This window comes from Melanostigma gelatinosum (assembly GCF_949748355.1).
Source record: "Melanostigma gelatinosum genome assembly, chromosome: 7".
In the NCBI taxonomy this organism is placed as follows: domain Eukaryota; kingdom Metazoa; phylum Chordata; class Actinopteri; order Perciformes; family Zoarcidae; genus Melanostigma; species Melanostigma gelatinosum.
Window position 1 is genome coordinate 18,070,435 of NC_136640.1, and position 15,301 is coordinate 18,085,735.

The 15,301-nt window shown below is 43.7% G+C and overlaps 1 protein-coding gene across 4 annotated transcripts in view; it reads left to right on the plus strand.

Moving 5' to 3' along the window:
• frya (furry homolog a) overlaps positions 1-15,301 on the plus strand; it is a gene marked incomplete at its 5' end in the record, with an annotated part of 47,746 nt that overhangs the window by 26,919 nt on the left and 5,526 nt on the right. For 3 of the 4 annotated variants that reach the window (XR_013772129.1, XM_079272033.1, XM_079272035.1), the window contains 26 exons: positions 93-253; positions 1,447-1,557; positions 2,072-2,226; positions 2,553-2,655; positions 2,742-2,913; positions 3,266-3,522; positions 3,616-3,762; positions 3,849-4,017; positions 4,260-4,350; positions 4,436-4,518; positions 4,861-5,011; positions 5,280-5,383; positions 6,252-6,437; positions 7,650-7,851; positions 8,277-8,398; positions 8,507-8,694; positions 8,973-9,067; positions 9,167-9,729; positions 9,854-9,951; positions 10,031-10,201; positions 10,332-10,472; positions 10,984-11,163; positions 11,802-11,966; positions 12,114-12,188; positions 12,276-12,446; positions 14,413-14,613. Coding sequence is in view for 3 of the 4 variants with exons in the window: in XM_079272033.1 (XP_079128159.1) it covers positions 93-253; positions 1,447-1,557; positions 2,072-2,226; positions 2,553-2,655; positions 2,742-2,913; positions 3,266-3,522; positions 3,616-3,762; positions 3,849-4,017; positions 4,260-4,350; positions 4,436-4,518; positions 4,861-5,011; positions 5,280-5,383; positions 6,252-6,437; positions 7,650-7,851; positions 8,277-8,398; positions 8,507-8,694; positions 8,973-9,067; positions 9,167-9,729; positions 9,854-9,951; positions 10,031-10,201; positions 10,332-10,472; positions 10,984-11,163; positions 11,802-11,966; positions 12,114-12,188; positions 12,276-12,446; positions 14,413-14,613 (4,262 nt within the window). The remainder of the gene's footprint in view (positions 1-92; positions 254-1,446; positions 1,558-2,071; positions 2,227-2,552; positions 2,656-2,741; positions 2,914-3,265; positions 3,523-3,615; positions 3,763-3,848; positions 4,018-4,259; positions 4,351-4,435; positions 4,519-4,860; positions 5,012-5,279; positions 5,384-6,251; positions 6,438-7,649; positions 7,852-8,276; positions 8,399-8,506; positions 8,695-8,972; positions 9,068-9,166; positions 9,730-9,853; positions 9,952-10,030; positions 10,202-10,331; positions 10,473-10,983; positions 11,164-11,801; positions 11,967-12,113; positions 12,189-12,275; positions 12,447-14,412; positions 14,614-15,301) is intronic. The other variant, XM_079272034.1, reaches the window with a different exon arrangement.

The following is a 15,301-nucleotide window of genomic DNA, read 5'->3' on the forward strand; positions in this document are numbered from 1 at the left end:
AATAAGATGCTTGCATTTTTTTCTTTATTGCTGACTCCTTACTCTCTCTCAATGAGCAGACCTATAACAGACTTTCTTGTCTCTCTCCCCAGTGCACCACAGGCGCTTCCTGTTTCCACAGCAGAGCCTGCGGCATCACCTCTTCATCCTCTTCAGTCAGTGGGCCGGTCCTTTCAGCATCATGTTCACCCCTCTGGACCGCTACAGTGATAGGAATCACCAGATCACAAGATATCAATATTGTGCCCTAAAGGTAAACATACATCATACAATCCAATGCCTTCCACAAACTATTATATATTTGAATATTACCCCCTAATGCACAGAAGAAATAGAAACATTTGTCTGTTTTTATTCAATTACAAAGCGCAGAATAAGTCCACAAATGTCCTCTTGTCTGTTGTAGAATGATACATTGAAATATGTTTTGTGTATATAACGATCTAACCTATTTTGCTGACCGACAATCTTTGAAACGAGACGCTGCCACCTTTTGCAATCTGTGTGCTAGCAAATCACTTTTGTGAAATGGCCGCTGCATCACTAGGTGGTGCTGCCTCCGAGGAAAATCCTCCCATTCTGTCTCTGCTTTAAATGTAATGATGTTGTTTGGTATGGACAGCGTCGGAAATACACGAGGGCAAAAATGCCCCTAAGAAATATAATTTTGCCCCTGATATCACTAGGAGGGGGGCAAAAAATGCCCCCATAATTTCCTCTAATAATAATTATAATTGAATGAACTTGTCAAAAACATCGTAGATGTTAGATTAAATTAATTATATTCACATTAAGTATAAAACATGCTACCTGCATCTCGTGAGTTAAAGGGAAAATACACCTAAATTGTGCGCAAAGTGTCTTTATTCTTTGATTTGAGGGTTGCTAATGAATAATACCTGACTGACAGTCAATTAAGATATTTTACGAAGTAGAAACTCTATCTTTCTCAATAATTCCATACAATGACTGATGTATATGTAATCAAGGCATCGTTGACTTAATAATTGTTAATAGTCGTTTAAAAAATGTAATAACAATAAATAACCACAAAGAAATAAGAATACAATTGAATATGATTGTCTGATTGGTTTTTTAATCTCAGAAAACACTTTGAATCTGTAGACTACTGCCTAATAGTCTTATGCTCATATACTGTAAGCCTAAATAATATAAATACGTATTTCAAAAAAGATGTAAATTTCCTACCCTGAGTACAGAACACTCTCTCCTGAACTGAAGTGTGACCGTGAGCGTAAATCCGCCTAGATTTTCTCAGCCCACTTCTATCTTTAGGTTCTAAAGCAACAACAGACTGTGTTGATTGGTAAACATGAGCGCTGCAGTGCAGTCACACAAAAAGGCTTCTGGGAGCTCAACACGTACCTCCTGCGGGCATTCTGAGCCGTGTGCAGTGTTGCAACTGTTGACTGTTTGTTCTTCCAGGCCATGTTTGCTGTGCTGTGCTGCGGGCCCGTGTTTGATAACGTTGGCCTCTCTCCAGACGGATACCTCTACAAGTGGCTGGATAATATACTCGCCTGTCAGGATCAGCGGGTACGTGGCCAATGCTTTACCACCGCCGTGCATTTCAACAAAGAGCTGACCCAGAAAGCCCCCCTTCTGATCGCTTACTTTGTCTAAAAGCCCAACAACAGACATTGCCAAGTGCTCGCCATTATCTTGCAGGATCACTGGCAAGTAGTGAGGAGAGTTTTTGTATCAAAATAAGTTTGTCTGATGTTCTCTTTTTTCCAGTTTTACTGTGATGCGAGATAAATCACCTGCATGTTTATTGAACACATTCGTCCTTGTCAAAGTTGACTTTGAGCCCTAATCCAATCATTACATGGCTTGATGTGTACCAGGCACTGGGCAGGTAGCCAAGAACATGTCATTCATCATATTTGCTGTATGACAGAAGTAAAGCTGTTGGAATGATTTGACTCTCCTAGATCTTTGAGAAATGCACACAGCCTCAGATATTTGTGTCACGTAAAATCAGGAATAGAGGTGATGCTTAAAACATATGAGAAAAGACCGTCTGTGTTGATGTCTGCTCCTGGCTCAGGTCCACCAGCTTGGCTGTGAAGTCGTCATCCTGCTCCTGGAGCTCAATGCCGACCAGGTCAACCTGTTCAACTGGGCAGTGGATCGCTGCTACACAGGCTCCTACCAGCTCGCCTCAGGCTGCTTCAAAGCCATCGCTACGGTCTGCGGCAGCAGGTAGAAGATCTCACAATCTCTCTGCTGTCTGTTCAGCTAGTTAAGGTCAGCTGCCTGTGCACAAACACAGTTTTCATCAAGGGTGAAACAGTTATGATCCATCAGGTATGATCATCCAGTTTTCTAGTCCAAGTGGGGAAACCGACAGCAAACTAGCTCTTTAAAGGATCACATCAGCTGGTCCTCTTAAATGGCTCATTACTTGTCAGAAGTTGGACTTCCTCTTGTGCTTTAACTCAAAAAAATCATCCCGAACATTATGTGGGACACTTAAGATATGAACACTGAACCATGAAGTTATTTCTTTCTATCTGTGCCCTAACTAGCAGAAACTATCCAAGTGATATAGTAACACTGCTGAATCTGGTCCTCTTCAAGGCATCAGACACCAACAGAGAAATCTACGAGATTTCAATGCAGCTAATGCAGGTGAGATACACAAACACAGCTGCTTCTTGTGCTTCCGTGTAGGGTTTAATGGATAAATGACACACTTCTCCTCTTTCTTTGAACAGATTCTCGAAGCAAATTTGTTTGTGTACTGTAAGAAGATTACAGAGCAGAAGCCAAACGGCATCCTCTACGGCACCCACGGTCCACTGCCACCTCTGTACAGTGTCTCCCTGCCTCAGCTCTCCAGCCAGCTGGCCAGCATGTACCCTGAACTCACACTTCCTCTTTTCTCAGGTAGCTGTTTCTATCATATCTGTGCTGCGTATGTGGCCACAATAGGGCTAGCCGTGGTATTTCCTCCTGCTCTAATACTCTCACAGGCTTGTCATCTCCTTATGGTTTCCCACTAAATGCTGCGTGCTCATCTTCCAGAGTAGTCTTCCTCTCCCACCACCCACACAAATACTGTATATAGGGACACTCCCACTGACCACAGAAACACTGAGAGCTTAAACCGAGTAAGGGAATCCCAGGCTTACGTTGAATTCATATGCAGTTCAGGATTAAACTGACGATTATGGTGAAGCTGAGTATCCCCGCTGATGTTATTCTGATGTTAACGTTGCCTTTTCCTTGCTTGTTCCAGAGGTTAGCCAGAGGTTTCCCACCACTCATCCTAATGGGAGGCAGATCATGCTGACCTACCTCCTGCCCTGGCTCAGTAACATTGAGCTGGTGGACAGCGGCCTGCTGCTGCCGGTCTTCACACCATGCACCTCGGATTATAACGCTTCTATCCAGACGACCAGCACAGGTTCATCCCACCAACTGCAGGGCACTGGCTGGGGCTCCTTACAGGCCACATCCATGGTTCTCAACAACCTCCTGTTCATGACCGCCAAGGTAAAGTCGTGTTGGGGAAATGTGATGAAATGGAACACGGGTAATCAGTCAGTGCCGCTAACACGTCATCCTTTTTTCAACCCCTGTGGTCAGTATGGAGATGACCTACCTGGACCAGAGATGGAAAACTCCTGGAATGCTTTAGTCTGCAATGAGAAGTGGCGCAACAATCTGAGGACCGCCCTGCAGTTTCTCATCAGCTTATGCGGCGTCAGCAGTGATACCACCCTCCTGCCATATGTAAGATATATGTATCATTATGGAAAACATCATGGAGCTACTTCTTTTTTAGTTTCTCACGTATGTTCTGCGATTTATTTGTTCAGATCAAGAAGGTAGTGATCTATCTGTGCCGGAACAACACCATGCAGACCATGGAGGAGTTGATATTTGAGTTACAACAAACCGATCCAGTCAACCCGGTGGTGCAGCACTGTGATAGCCCTCCTTTCTATCGCTTCACTGCTACAAGCAAGGCTTCCGCAGCAGCTTCAGGTACGTCTTCATCTCAAACACTGAACAGAGGGAACACCAGTTGAAATTTGTATTTTTTTTTTTTTAAATGAGGAAGGTTCAAACAACTAGGAAATCCGAAACGAACCATTTTGTGGCCAACCACAGACAATTGTGTTTGCTCTGTGGGGAATGTGAAGCGGTGTTGGTGTTAAAGATTATGCTCAGTTGAATTTCCTTAAATATACTGTAAAATATAAGTATTTTGCTCTCTTTTTTTCTAGGCACCACATCAAGTAGCAATACTGTTGTTGCAGGTCAAGAGAGCTTTCCTGACACAGATGATACCAAGACTGTAAAGGAGCATGAGGAGAGGTAGGGAGCAAGATATTAAAGCGTATCATGAGCTGAATTATACTCCTACCAATGCCCATCATGATGATTGTTTTTCTGACCTCAGGCTGAGCCACTTAATGAGAGCCCACAACCGCCTGGAATCACGCTACAGCAACAGCTCAGGAGGATCTTACGACGAAGATAAGAGTGAGTGTATTTCTGTACCAGACACCCTTTGAAAAACTGTAGTTGTCACGATCTAGTGAGTGTGGAATACACAGACTAGTTTGGAAGGTAAGATGGTGGCCGGCATGGTGTCATTGACGATGCATGAGCAGTGCAGAGTGTCCTGGAGTTCTTTAAAAGGCTTCTCTAAGAATGAAAAGCACCCTTTGACAAAATGGAAGTTCTCATGATTTTACATAGTTGTACATTATTTGAATTATTCTCCAATCTATGGAGTTCCACAAACTGTGATTGCAATTTGTCATATGTGTGTGTGTGTGTGTTGGATAAATGCCGGCATTTTAATTTTCTGTAATAATTTAGGTGAACCTCTGCCCCCCTATGCTGATTGGCTGATGGTTGTCATTGAGACCAATCAGCCCCATCCTCTGCCCATGCCTCTGAATGGAGGATGTTGGGCTCCACTGGTGGATTTCTTGCCAGAGACCATCACTCCCAGAGGACCACTGCACAGGTTAGACTGCTGCTTTCATTAAGGCAAAATGTGATTCTAATAATAACTAACTAGGGCTGTTTACCTTGAGATCAGACTGATCTTGGACCTTAAATAAACTGTCACAGTTTACCTTTGAATGCCCGCAGATAAAGGCAGCACCACTCAGCTTTTTCACTCTGATGCTGTGCACTTCACGGTCATGTTTTTGGGGATTCGATATGTTTGGTGTGTGGTTGTGTTTCATTTGATTGAGAGGCTTAGCAGTTGATGTTTTTGTTTGGTTTAGGTGCAATATAGCGGTTATCTTCATGACAGAGATGGTGGTGGACCACAGTGTGAGGGAGGACTGGGCCATGCACTTGCCTTTGTTGCTACATGCCTTGTTTTTGGGTGAGTTTACATTATTATCAGTCATTCCCATAAAAACCATCCATGTCATTTCATGATATTTGACGTAATACAAAAAAGAATCTCATGGCAGATAATGTTTAACCCTCTGAACTGCTAGCATTTTTGCTCCTGTAGCATTTTACTTACCGTGGCCTTTTGTCACAGCCGAGTCAAAAGAAACTCTCGTCGTTCAATAACAACCAACACCGTGTCTCAGTGTTGTCGTACTCAAGATCGATCCATCTTGGTCTCAAGACCACTTTTTGAAGGTCCTGTCTGTACATTTCTTCCTCTGCCTTGTCTCGGTCTCAGAGAGGACTTTCATTACAGGACCAGTCAAGACCAATAATCACTAAATTGCCTGTGCAAGTGTAATGTGTTAGGTGGATGGTAAAACATAGAACATGTTTAATAAAGATGGTTAAGTTGATTTCAGCTCATTAGATTTCTTTGCTGATGGAAAACAAAGGAACATTCTTCTCTATCAAGAAGTTCCTCATGGTAACCTTATTCAGTACATACAGTACATACACACATAAATGTGTATAAATGTCTTCATTTGTTTTCTGTGGTTGTTTTTTTATGGGAATGTGGAAATTTCAGATCATCATGAGGAGTGCTTAAGGTTTGCATGTTCCACATTTTATCATGAGCTTGTCATGCAGTGGGAGACTCGCACTGGTTCTGGTCTTGGCTCAGTTTTGCCCTGCCTTGGTCTTGGTCTTGACTAGGTGTCAACCCCTCAAAGTCTTGGTCTTGTCTCGGTCTCCATCCACTCTGGTCTTGGTTTAGGTGGTCTTCTTGACCACAATGCTGCTTTCTCTTAAAGATCAGTGAAACAGACTGACTGGTCCGTTCCTTTCCTCAGGTATGGATCACTACCGTACAGAAGTTTTTGAGCACAGCAAGCATCTCCTCCTCCACCTGCTCATCACGTTGTCCTGCAACAACAACTTCCAGGCCATCGCCTCAGTTTTACTGCAGACACGTGAGATCAACGGCACTAAGACCCTCACCTGCAAACCAAGTCTCCAGCCGGAATATTTACCTTCAGGTAAAAAAATATGAGCTTTTAGTAATACTCAACAGAGTTTTCTCAACTAAAACACATTCATACTGAAAGGCTTGGAGTAGACCTGGGTCCAGTTGACAGAGCTGCTTGGCTTGACACATTGCTCCTTTCTCTGGCTAATAAAAAATGTCAACAACAGGAGGGGAATGCTACCAACACATCTATCCTTTCAGAGGATGGATATGGTTCTTATCGGGGGAGAAAATAATTGGACACTGTGCCAAAAGCAATATTGAGCACAGAGGACATCAAAGGTCTTGATTAAAGCATTCCATTCTGCTATTTTCGTCCTCTTGCCCAAATTGGAGCCATCTGCTCGGGCTTGGATAGGCTAGTTTGACCCCCCCCCCCCCCCCCCATCTCTCCCTGTCGATTATTTGTTTTGCAAATGTATTATTTGTCCATTGGACAGTTTGAATACAACTTGCATGGTAAAATATAGTGTTCTTTCACACAGCCATTGAGATCCAAGGAAAACATCCCATTTTCCCCTCAGCCTTTGTAACAGCTGCACTCCCATGCTTATTGTATTTGTATGATTTGTGTAATATTTTGCAGAACTAATCAGTTTGTAAATTAACAACAAGGAGATTAAGTGTGCAGTGTCACGACCCGGCTCTTGAGCCACAACAAAACAGAAGACACACGGGTGGTTAGACAGAAAGGTTTGCATTTAATCTTAACAAAACAAAGACATGGTGCTGCAGGAACAGAGAGAGCTCCGGACTGCGGCAGGCAGGTACTATATACCCCTGGGAGACTGGCCAGGTGCTCCCAATTATACAGAGAGGCTCCGCCTACAAGGGACCTGCAAGACAGCACAGACAAGAAAACAAGGGAACGCCCACAGCAGGCCCTGCTTAAAGCCAGAGGCCGTCACAGCAGCGATTTAGTAGTTAAACCTGATTAAATGCATCTTATCAGCAGACAAGGCTAGGCAAGGCAAGGCAAGGCAAGTTTATTTGCATAGTACATTTCAACAACAAGGTACTTCAAAGTGCTTCACATAAAACCATTAAAAGCATCAAAACTAATTGGCTAATTGGATTTAAATTCCAGACATGTCAAAACACAGGCCTTGCTGCTCCTCAAATGTTCTCTCCTCCAAGTTGCAGTTAGGGAAATAAAATCAAACATAACTGAACCGCTGTAACCCGTTTCTGATCACAAACCTTGTTCCTCTGTTGTGTTCAGGAGGATGTTTTGACTTCCTGCGGGAGTGTCAAGCGTCTCCTGTGCCAGACTCTGGTCTGAGTTCTTCTTCTACATCATCCAGTTTGAGTCTGGGAGGCAGCAGCAACAACCTGCCGGAGATCTCACATGAGGTGGAGGAGCTGGTGGCTTCCAATAAAATGGACGAGAAGACGAACAAGCTCATTGAGTTTTTAACCAGAAGGTGCTGATTTAATACGCTGTCCTTCTGATGACCTTCTGATGCGCGGATATGCTTTCTCATGTTGCTTGATGTAGATTACCACCTAGTGGTGCTGCCTGCATAGTGCAATAGATTATTAAGTACATTAGATTACATATTTCAATTTAGTGAGTGCAGCTGGCATTTACCATGATTAATTGTACACTTTGGAAATATCAGTTAGGACTGTCATCTTGCAAACTCTCTTTAAATGTTTAGAATTGGATTTGTTTAGAACTGCTTTTTGCCAGTTTAAGTACGCCAGGGTAACGTCTGACTTTGGGCTCGGTACAGCTTATTCAGAACAGTCGGCTAATTGTCCCACTTTCTTCAATAGTGGACCTCCACATAGACACATAGACAATGTACTGTGTGTTGTTAGTAACCATGAAACTGTTGTTTTATAGAGCATATGGACCACTGTGGTGCCATGAGGACATTTCGGCAAAGAACCACCTTTCTAAAAGCACTGGGCAGCTGACAAACTTTCTGCGACATGTGGTTTCTGTGTTCAAAGAGTCCAAGTCAGGTAACCCTTCAGTAAATCCTTCACAGTAACTACTAATGAAGTAAACTACAGAACCTCACTTTACCACTCAATTGTTCCTGAGCACACTCTCATCTGTGTCCTCGTTAGATTTCCACCTGGAGCAGCAGCTCAGCGACGTGGCGCTGCAGACGGCCTTGTGCAGTTCATCGCGTCACTACGCTGGCCGTTCCTTCCAGGTGTTCCGGGCCCTCCGGCAGCCAATTTCTGCCCACGCTGTCTCCGACCTGCTCTCACGGCTGGTGGAAGTCGTGGGAGAGCATGGAGAGGAGGTGCAGGTTAGTGCTCGGTGTGTGTGCGTGTGTACATTGCTGCTTAGCAAATGACTTTGATGCCCCAGATGTTTGACCCTCTTATGAGCACAGGAACAAATCTAGTAATCATCTAATGGCAGAAATCCTAGATCATCATTAATTAAAGTTGAATCAGCATATCCTTGAACTACCTGTCCATCAAATATTATTTAAATCTAGCTGTTGCTTTTTAATCTATTATATAATGAAATGATTCAAGAAGATCCTCCACAGAACTGCAGTTGTCTTTTTCTCTCTTGCAGGGCTATGTGATGGAGGTATTACTTACACTGGAGTCTGTGGTGGATAACTTGGCTGAATGTCTCAAGAACAATGATCTCATGGCCATCTTGACGAGGTTTGTGTCTCCTGTACATATATTTATGTTGAAAGTATTTTTTTTCTTCTTTTTGTTAAAACATACAGTAACTTCAATGTGTTGTTTGTTTAATTCCAGAGCCTCGTCTCCCGATTTCCTCACCAGTCTCAAGCTGCTGTCCAACAGGAAGAGCACAGGGCAGCTCAATCTTAGAAGAGAAGAGAGGAGCCGACATCAGAGGAGCTCCTCTGTCCCCAAGAAGTTTGGAGAGGCGGACAGGTGGTCCGATCCACCTCGCAGCGCTACGCTGGACCGCATCCAAGCCTGTGAACAGACCCGCAGCTCTTCCTCGTCGAAAGACAACATCAACGACACGACCAATGTCAACCACCCCAGCAACCTGCTGGCCACCATCTTCTGGGTGGCAGTGTCACTGATGGAGTCTGACTTTGAGTTTGAGTATCAGATGTCTTTGAGACTGCTGAATAAGCTGCTGGGCCACATGTCGCTCGACAAACAGGAGAACAGGGAGAAGCTGGAGAAACTGCAGAGCCAGCTTCAATGGAGCAGCTTCACGGGGCTCCAGCAGCTGCTGCTGAAGGGCTTCACCTCCGCGTCCACCACTGACCTCACGCTCCAGCTATTCTGCCAACTCACACCGGTGTCACGAGTGCCTGTGGTGGACACGTCACAAGCCATAGGTATATGATTGTTGATATTCTTCGATTTTAGGTGTCAGTATTGTAATAATGTCGTGCATTAAAAAACCACATGTGTATATTTTTATTTGAAATATTGAATGAATTTGTCTGCTTCATCCACTAGGGTTTCCCTTGAATGTTCTCTGCCTGCTCCCACATCTGGTGCAGAACTTTGATGGGCCCACGCCGTTCTGTCAAGATGTTGCCGAGAAGATAGCCCAGGTTTGGCTCCATCAACATGTCTTCCTTCATTTTCCCTTAAAGATAATGTGTTTCAAGCAAATGCTCTTTTTGTGCGCAGGTATGCCTCGAGGAGAAGAACGCGAAGCTCTCCAACCTCGCTCACGTCATGACTCTGTATAAAACGCACTCCTACACACGAGACTGCTTCTCCTGGGTGAACGTGGTGTGTCGGTATCTTCACGAGGCTTTCTCCGATATCACCCTCAACCTGGTCACTTACATGGCAGAGGTTTGTGCAGCTCCATCAGCTGATCATATATTTGCCAAGTGGCAGTAGCACAGGCTTGTAAAAGAATTATACACTACAGCTTTTCAAAGGGTGCTACATTAATTCATGGCATTGTGTTCTGTTGCAACAGCTGTTGGAGAAGGGTCTCCCCTGTATGCAGCAGACTCTTTTACAGATCATCTACAGCCTCCTGAGTCACATGGACCTGGGTGTAATTCAAGCCAAACCGTTCAACATGGAGGTGCTCAAGACAATTGAGAAATTTGTCCAGGTGAGTTTGACGATGTGTGCTACTGCAGAGAATCACTTTAAATATGTGGTGACAGTGTGCCTCACATTGATTTTCAGTCAATGGCTGTATATATATATTTTTATACGTTTTGTGGTAACACTTTTACTCTTTGAGATATACGTGCTCGTAAAGGGAAAACATTCAGATCGCCTGCGTCAGATGTGATCACTGGAAACCTTTCAGCATCGTGCTCTGAGTAAGAGTCTTGTGTTCCCCGTTCCTTTTGTAAGTGTTCATGGGAAAAAAAAGCTGTCTTGTGTCGGTGCAGTCAATTTGTAGACACACCCAAACCATAAACAGTCTGCCCTTCTGCCACAGGCTGGGCCTCTGCTTATTCTCACACCGAGTCCACTTTCCTTCATCGGCCAGAACAAAAATGTCTCCAAAAATAGAAGCACATTGAAACACACAGAAAGACATTTGTGGTTGTGTTGGTTTTTTGTCTGCGTGTACGGGTGAATTGATGTGTGTATGTCCGTGTCAACTACAGACTGTCCATTGGAGGGAAGCATTGAATATCCTGAAGCTGGTGGTTTCTCGATCAGCCAGTTTGGTGCAGCCGTCGTCCACACAAAGTGTCCTCTCCTATGAGGACATCAGCCGCGTATGGGACCGCTCCTCCAAAGCTTTGCCTGGGAAAACGCTGGATTTCCACTTTGACATATCTGAGGTTAGAGACGCTTTCTCTTTCACCGTGCTCTTGGTTTGAAAGTCCCTGTAGCTCGGGGAGAGCTTAACGCTTGTCTGATTTCCCCTGTATTTCTTCCTGTGTTTTCCAGGGAGCGCTGCTTGTTGAGGTTGTGTGTAAAGCTTTTTGGAAAGGAAACAATTCTTCCCCTTCCGTAATGCTGATATTTCTTTTTGACCAAACCCCTCGAGATTAACTTAAAAGCTCCAAAGTTAAACACAATTAGCCAAGAAAGAGCTGGAAAGTGATGTCAAAGATACAGACAGGGTGGTGTATGTGTGGGAACTAAACAGGGAGCTATTTGGGCAGTTCATGAATGGCAGGAAATGATGTCAGCTCTTTGCTGCCGTCCTTTGTATGTGAATCTGTGACCTTTAGTATCGCCAGCAGTGAGTGAATCTAGTGGGATAAAGCAGAGGAAAGGTTTGTTTTTCCTCAAATGCTTCACGCATTCATAATAACGAGTTGAGTATCTCATCTCGGATAAAAACAGGAGCTGCTATGGAGCCTGAGTCATTGATTGACGAAGCAGAGAGTGACTTTCTCCTCTTCTAACTTTCCCTGACTCATCGAGGTTTCTGTCTGCACACGTCTGTCTTTGTTTGCGTCCTCGCCGTTAGACGCCAGTGATTGGTCGGCGTTTTGACGACCTGCAGCGTTCTCCAGGCCTAGATGTGAAGAGCAGGACCACGGCGGTGACCCGCAGCACCTCCTCCACCTCCTCCGGGTCCACTTCCAACAACGTTCTGGTGCCAGTCAGCTGGAAGAGGCCTCAGTCTTCCCAGGTGAGCACTTCTGCCCTTTCCTTCTTAGAATAATGCTCATGAATATGATGGGGGATGATTTGATAATGGCTCTATTTGGTGCCTATTTAATTCATTTTATTTGCATCTTTTGTGAAAAATATCTCCTTTTTTTCTTGCCCTCTGCAGAAAAGAACACGGGAAAAACTGGTGAATGTATTGTCTCTGTGTGGACAGGAAGTGGGGCTCACAAAAAATCCTTCGGTGAGATACACTTTATTTTGGCAGTGCTCTGAATTGTAATACTCGCCGTAAGCCCTTCTTAATTTTGACTCTTTGCTGCTCTTGTAGGTGATCTTCTCCAGTTGTGGGGAGCTGGACCTCATTGAGCACCAGCCCAGCCTGGTGTCCTCCGACGACGGGACCCGGGAGCCAGACAACACGGACGACACGACTTCAGAGCAACAGTTCAGAGTCTTTCGAGACTTTGACTTCCTCGACGTGGAGCTTGAAGACGGAGAGGTGAGTTTCAGGACCTCAAAAGTTTTGAAACAAGAAAACAATTCATTCCACTTCTCACCCCCTCGCACATTTGATTGAAAACAAACATTGTCAGACTTGTGAAGCAAAAGCAACAAAAAAGCAACATGACTGACATCAGCACAAGGGTGCCAGAGTATTTTACTCCAAAGAGCACTCGTATACTGTTGTGGGTCAGGTTGCCTGCTCTGAGTAATGGGGTTTCTTTTTTCTGTTTTTTTCTGTCTGTGCTATCTAGGAGCTACAGGTAAGTTTAGTCATATTACATTTGCTTTAAAAGAGCATTTGCTTGTGTACCGTAGATCATTTAGTGAACTGCCACACTGATGGCAAAGAGAAACAAATGTGTGTGCATGCCTTGTCATTTACAAAACCAATTCTGCAATGTTCATGTCGTGTAAGAGAGATATATCCACACAATTGGTAAGTATTAGAAACACAGTCGGTTTAGCATATAGACAAAGACATCACATAGGACGAGTAGTCTTAAAGTCACAGTCTGATAATCACCAGTGAAACGCAACTTAAGGTATCTTTAACCAGGATTTTGGATTTTTTTTAGCTCATGTATATAACCTCAGTTTTATTAAACAGTCTTTAATTATTTTTTCCTGGTTATAGAGAGAAAACTGTTTGTTTATATTTTACACACAGCTGACCTATATTAGAGTAACATCCCCCCCCCCCTTCATTTAAGTTGCAGATCTCACTCGATTTTACAAAGTATAGTATGTGCACTCAGTTGTAGGTCTCATTTGTACATAGACCTGTAAATGTGATTGCAGTTGGGATGTTATCGCCATCGACAGACACAGTACAAACAGAAACCGTTCAGTTTCAGCTGTTCTCATCCACATCATACTGAAATCCTTATTTTTGAAATACAAACAGTAAGTTTACCATTTGTACACTTAATAAGTTCATGCAGTTAACTTTTCTGTTGGTTTACCTTGAGGAGAAGAACATTCGACTCTCTCAAGTCAGTTCTGTCAATTTACACTGAAGCCCAAATGCTGATGATGTACACATTGTTGTTCACATTGTTTACCGCAATAACGTTGCTCTAACTGATTCAATTTAACATCACTCATGTTGCATTGTTCAATTATGAATATCTCTTTGTTTCATTTGAGTACTTCTTAGTCAAGCTTAAAAACCACAGGAACATCTTGGCATTTTCAGCAAAGTGATGCTGTGGGAATAACACATCTCTGTGCATGTAAAGCTGCACACTTTGCACTCTGGAAAACAGTGTCAGCTCTTCTGCCAGTGCCTGCTTGAATTTCAGACGGACTGAAAACTAAAACAAATGCTGTGGTCGGCTAAAGTGCGACGCTGTCAGTTTTCAAGTTAATGACACCACAACAAGTCGAATGACCTGACAAGTTTTTTGACCACATACGAACTTTGTTTTTGTTCACGAATGGTTTCTTTTTAAAGAAAAAGAAGCTGATAGACCAAAGTCAAAGCCTTTGCTTCCTATCAGTGGTAGGAGGCATTAAGCTAATCGTCACAGGAACTCTCCCTGGTCGAATCTGTTGATGTGGAGCTTTGGTGGAATGTGGAAGTTGGCTGAGTCCAGCTGAAAAGTCACTCCGCATTTTAAACAAGGAACAAACTCAGGGGCTAAAGACCTGTAAATATTTAAGTCCGACAATATCAGAGTGTTTTTACATCCACATTTTTCTGCCAGTTTCACCATCATCTTGGCTCTTTGGTTGCAGTTTGAGGAAACTCTCTTTGTGAGGATACTATGCTCCAGTATTCCCTCCATTGTTAGCTATGAGGGGAAACACCTCCCTCAGAGACTAGCCCCTCCCTGAACCTGCACTGCATGGTTGCGTGAATGAGTGTATACGGAATCTTTTTGCGTGTGCATGTGTTTGTGTTGGATTGTGCTTCACTTCTTGGAACTTACCTGGTAACTTAACGTCATTCTGTGTTGCAGGGAGAGACGATGGACAACTTCAACTGGGGTGTGCGTAGACGCTCCATGGACAGTCTGGACCGGAGTGACCTGCAGCCTCTGGAGGAGAGTCAGCTGTCCAGCAGCATGCCCAGCCTCAGCAAGATCACCCGTGAAGACTCAGACGAGTCGTCTGAGGAAGATTCCCTCATGGCCAGCCAGATACTCTCCCAATCACAGCTCGTAAGTTCACTTCCAGCTGTATGCCAATAGATTGATGTCATAATGGAGGGAAAACCTAGCTGTTAAAGCATCAGGAAACATATCTTTATCACAGGGTATGTGCAGGTTTTGAAAAGTCCAAAATACAAACATATTAAAGCACATTGAATTTAATTTTGGCGGACATAATTCGCTAACCAACAGCCAGTAAAACATAACATTAATTAGCATTCTATGTGGTCTTACATTTTACTTGGTGAACCCTGCAGAAACCTTTTTATCAGTATCATGATATTGATTTCAACCATAATCCCTGACAAACCATATTGGCAAATGAAAGCTACTCACTTTAGCTACTTTAATGAACACTGCAGTGTCCAGGGGCTGCTAGCAGAGCCTTAAAGGTTTGCATCATCTTTCTGTTATCCCTCGACCACTGGTCCTCTTGTAGTATTAGCTGAAGTTTGTGGAAATCGTGGTGGCAGAAAGCCCATGTGTCCAAACAGCTGTCATCCCACTCCTGTCTTGTTCCGGATTAGTTAACCAGTGTCCACTGTCGGTGTTTACAGCTAATTCAGGGATGTTGACTTTGCAGCGTTACAGTTTTTAATCCAGTGTTTTGAGCGCAGCTTTTTTCTGTTTCTAAAAAACTTAATTGTTTGTTTTAAAAAAAATATTTAGAGATTTCAACAAATTTGACTTTGTCTCT